Raw genomic sequence first — 5390 nt, 5'->3', positions numbered from 1 at the left:
TATCCAGAAGAGCATTTTGAGGATATATGAGGTTGAAGTGAGGGGGTAAGTTCGAATGATTTCTCATTGCATGAACTAGCTGAGGGTTCACTGAGGGAGCTAGGGGTTGTAGAATGTTGTTTAGCCAAACTTGGTTGAGGTAATTGTTCATAGCTAGTCTCATGCCCTCCGCTACTAGTTGAGCCAAGTACTGGGTATTGTTAAGTATCACAATTGAGTCATGGCCGTTGATTTGCAGATTGAATGATACTGCATGGCCCATTAATCCCATTTTCATCCATGATACTAGTTGATATTCTTGTGCTTGTGGTGGTTGGACGTAAATTATCTGAGGATTTTCTACTTGTGGTTGGAAGGGTGGAAGGTTCTCCATGGCAATTGCTTTGTGTTGCCTTAGGATTTGTATCAATCTGGGACGTCTCCTTATGGATGAAGGGATTCTGGGCATTTTGAGAGGGGATGGGGATATCTGACGTTAATAACTTAGGCGTGTGAGAGGGGCTAGGGGAAGTTTGAGAGGGATTGGGTGGTAAGGTAATGATTTGGTGTTCCGCTTTCATGGCTTTTGGTTCCCAATGCCATGGTTTATAGGTATTTCCTCTATAGGAGTCGTATCCATTGCTTGGTTATTTTGGTTGGTCAAATGTAAGCTTTAGCCATCCGTTTTTGCCATTTGGCTTACATGCTCAGGGAGGGAGAGATTATGAAATCCTAAAGCAAGGATTTTGTCCGGGTTTTTGGTTAAGGTAGTATAATTACCAAAAGGTAATATTATTTAATATTTGGGGTAGTGGAAGTTGTATTAGTAGAAGGGGTACTAAAGTCATTTCCCCTTAATTCATGCATGGGATTATTTTCTCTTTTTGTTGAGTTGGACACGTTAATATCCAACATGGCACAATCCCCATTTGTGTTGAATATTTGTGCCTCTGCATGGGTCTTTTGATTATTAAGAAAATTTTTATTATTTTTGATTGTTTCATTAGTGGTTTCTTCTGAAACCATGTGCTCATTTTCAAGAATATTAAAAATATTTTTAATAAGAAGTGGAGTGGTGGTTTTGGCCATGGTTGCCGAATTTTTCATCGTGGAGTTTACAAAATTTGTTTATTCAATTTTTGTATCCATTGAAGTAGGGGAATCTTTCAAATCCTTCGATTTGTATTGCAGATATTTAGTATCAAGATACTTACCCGTGCTAGCATTGAACATTTTAACAGAGATACCTAGACCTTTGGGGTTGTGAATTAGCTTGGTGGTATTTTGATGAGTGTTCCTTTGTGCTGGCCTCTTTCCCTTATTGAACGAGACTGTTTTCCACTCCTCTTCTTATTTTCCAACATTGAGTTAGTTGTCTGTGTTTTAGTTCCTTCTTTAATGGTTTTGGCATCTAATTTGATAAAGGAGCATTGGTTTTTTGTGTGTCCCAACCTACCACAATTTGTACATAGAAAATTATCTCCTTCATAGTGGATGTGTTGTTTGTGTTGTCCCACATATAGAAATGGTTGAACTGGGATTTCTAAGGGAAGTTCAACACATAGCCTTGCATATCTTCCCCTTAGTGTAGTTGAGGTACAAACATCCACCTTTAGTAAACGACCAATCGCATTGTTAATTTTCCTTAGTATTTCTCCATCGTAAAATTCTGTAGGTAATTGTGGGAGTCTAATCCAAACAGCCGTTGTTGTCAACCTTTCCTTTGAAGCTACAAAGTTTGGTTTCCATTTAGTAATGGAGAGGAAGTGCCCGTTAACAAACCAAGGGCCTTGTTGAATGGCTTTTTCCATATTGTCCCTTTTTCTGAACTTGATTATATAGTAGTCCTCTCCTAAATCAATCATTTGGAGATCCTCCGTTGATCTCCATAGATCTTGAATTTTCTTTTGCAAATAGTGGTGCATCATTCGTTTGCCCACTAATTTCACTATGATGGCATACTTCCAAGGTTCATAAATTCTTTGCCTATCGTCTTCTGACAAGGCAATAACCTTGATACATTCTGTAATGAGTGGCTCTGGATTGTCATTCCTTTCTTCCACTTGAGAGGTATCAGTAAGCTCCATATCTTTATGGACTAGGTTTGCATCAAACATCATCGGATTAGATGTTATTAGCATGTATTTGAAGGATAATTTAGTATCTAGGTTTGATTGTATGGAAATATCATGTTTAATATCCAGTGGTTTGGGTGGTTTTTGGCTTGGGAATTCATGATTATGGAGTAGCATTTTTTTTTTACACTCTCAAGTGCGACAAAAGCATGAGTTTGTTAATTTAGAGACTCATTCAAGAAGCATCACATTACCTTTTTTAGTACTAAGGATACAGTGTCTAAATGATGGAAAACTTTAGTATAAGTTAAAAGTCTAAACAAAATCTGTATTACTTGTTTGGTTAAGCCTAAATCATAGTATCTATTCCACAGAATATTCTAAACAAGTCCAAACGGATCAGACAGATAATAATCCTACATACAAATTATCTATCGCACAAAAGAAACAGAACATACAAATAGAATTAAGCACATACTGAGGTTTAAGAGACGTACCTGGCTTTATACTGGCATAATTTCAATAGAGTGTCGCATGGCACTCAGCATCTCTACATCGCCAAGAGTTTTAAAGAATACGAAACTAAAGAGAAGGACTAGTCTATTCTAACAACAAACAACACGTAAAGGAATCATAATGCGTCGTTCAGGAAACTAACCAATATCAGTAATAGAATATGAAAAACCTGGAATTCCAAGCTTGGACAACAGTAATTGAACCAAATATTCTCCACATTGTGCAGTAATATGCGCAAGAGACTCGAACAATAGCAACAAGAAAAGACAGACACCCCAAAATCACCAGAACCTCAAGAATGTTCAGTAGTATTTATGTCGAACAAGTATGAAGTGCCAAGCTTTGTTTTGCTCGCAGCAATAAAGAAAAGAGAATATAGAATGCTATAGTAGCAGTGACTGAAAAACCTCTCCCTAGTGCAGAGAACTAGTCAATATTTATAGTAGGCAATTAACCTTAGGGCCTGGTATTAGAATGTAAGGAATCACAAAACCGCATGTCGAATAAAGGAAGATTCAGAACTTTAAACACGAAAATTCTGTCAACCAGGAATTCAGGGATTGGGGAGAGATTTGAGTATTGAAATAGGAAAAGAAGAGCTGTATGTGATTATTTTAACAGAATGAACTGAATTACTTACTAATCAATGAATTTTGAAGAGTAATTTCTTGACAAAATCTGAAAATCATTTGAGAAAAATCCGCAATTGAACTTCCAAGATTTAATCCAATCAATAACAAATGAAGTGCCTACCTCCAAAAACTATCCACATTCGAGTGATAAGTTCGAACATGAAAATGTCGAAATGGGCAGAAGAGTACAGAGCTATGGTGAATCAATATTTTCGTAGGGCCTTAATAGGAAAAGTAATTAAGGATACAAAATAAAATAGAAAAGGAAAAGAAGAAAATTATTGAAGCAGGTAAAAAAATGAAGAACTGATGGACGAGAAGAGGCATATATGCCAGCGACAAAGTCGGCAGAAGGTTTGGACAAAGGGGTATGTTTTATGAAATGGGTTACTAACAAAAGCTTAATAGAAATGGGACATTTTCTCTATCTCATGGCTGGCCTTGTAGATATAAAGGGATTTTTTGGTTAAGTGTAAGGTTGATAATTGACCTACTATTAAATTAAAATTACATAGTAATAAATAATTGGGAATGATAATCAGTAAATCCTATTTTATACAAACATTTGAACAAGCTAAAAATAAATTGTAAATGCTTTATATTTTTTAAAATTTGCTAATACGTAGTAAAAAAAAGTATATAAAATTCAAAAATAGTAAAAGTAGTAGTAGTGGTAGTAGTATTAGTAGTACTAATAATAATAATAATAATAATAATAATAATAATAATAATAATAATAATAATAATAAAGAAGTTGTTGTGCTTGTAATAATACACAAAAATGTTATAAATTGAGTCATGACTATTAAATAATCTCATTAGAATAAATTCGGGTATAGAAGGACAAAATTGGGTGTCAACATCCGCTTTTGCAGAAATGGGCCGGGCCAACTAGGGCCGCATCTGCGGTCGGGTGATCGCTCCTGCGGTTCCACTTTTGTGAAAGTGGAGCCGCATTTGCGGAACCAGGGCTCCCCCCTGGGCCCATCTGCAGAACCTGGGCTCCTCCCTTTGGGTCGCATCTGCGATGCTTTAGCCGCTTCTGCGAGCTCGCACCTGCGGATGGCAGACCATAGGTGCGGTTATGACAACAACTGGAGCTTCAGTTCCTTCTCAAATTTTCAACTTAGCTCGAGCCTTGTCGATTGACTCTCGGGGCTTTCGGGGCACCGCCCGAGCATACCGACAAGTTTGGAATCAAAATAGACTCGCTCGAACCCTCGGAATGCCTGAAACATTATTAAAACGAAGAATCACACCCTAAAATCAATTGAATCAAACTTTTGAACTTCAAGTTCTTTAATCTACTAACAATGTGCCGAAATGTACTTATACTACTCGGAATGATACCAAATTTTGCGTGAAAGTCTTAAATGACAATATGGAACTATTCGCGGTCTCGAAATTCCGTTCGGACCTCGCTATCACAAAAACCCGCTCCAAACCAAATTTAAAGAACTTCAAAATCCTTAAGGAACCAACTTTCACTCTTAGGCGCCAAAATGCTCCCGTGTCATCCAAAACCCAATCCGGACTTATGCCCATGTCCGAAATCATCATATAAACCTGTTGGTATTTTCAAATCCCGATGCAGAGGTCCTTTACTCGAACTTGGCCTTTTAAGCCAGCCTTAAGGAACCAAGTGTTCCGATTTCAACCCAGACTCTTCCAAATCCCGAACCAACCATCCTTGCAAGTAATAAATCAGTAAAAACAAGCACGAGAAGTTTTATTTTGGGTAACAGGATTCTAGAAAGCAAAATGACTAGTCGGGTCGTTACATAATGCCTATGATTTGAAAGGAAAAGATACACTTAATTTGCACGAATTTGGAGGGTGGAAAATAAACTTAATTTGCACGAAGCTGACAGGAAAAAATGCACATAATGTAAATATATCTTGCAAAAATTCACTTCATGCATGTCATGGCGATACATATAGCAGGAACTTCCTCTCTTCCTCAAAGAATCCTCCCGGTTATATTTTTTCAATAACGGATATAACAATTAAAACATAGACTAGCCACAAATCCCAATTCCTTGGACTCCACTCAATGTCTAGTGCATCGTCAAAGTCACACTATGGAAAATATGTTATCATCGGTTTATTTTATACTGGGGTTTGTCTAGAGAGTAAAAATTATGATGATGATGACAACATGAATGATGTTCCATCAAGGTGGAAAGGA

The 5390-nt window shown here is 37.1% G+C and overlaps 1 protein-coding gene across 1 annotated transcript; it reads right to left on the bottom strand.

Annotated features, from left to right (window-relative positions):
- Positions 1-1247: 1247 nt before the first annotated feature.
- Positions 1248-2066, bottom strand: LOC138881122 (uncharacterized). Its single transcript, XM_070161322.1, has one exon. It carries the CDS (start codon positions 2064-2066, stop codon positions 1248-1250), a length of 819 nt encoding a protein of 272 aa, XP_070017423.1.
- Between the last annotated feature and the right edge of the window lie 3324 nt (positions 2067-5390).

Source organism: Nicotiana sylvestris, chromosome 11, assembly GCF_000393655.2.
Source record: "Nicotiana sylvestris chromosome 11, ASM39365v2, whole genome shotgun sequence".
Lineage (NCBI taxonomy): Eukaryota > Viridiplantae > Streptophyta > Magnoliopsida > Solanales > Solanaceae > Nicotiana > Nicotiana sylvestris.
This window is presented reverse-complemented; position numbering and strand designations above follow the sequence as displayed.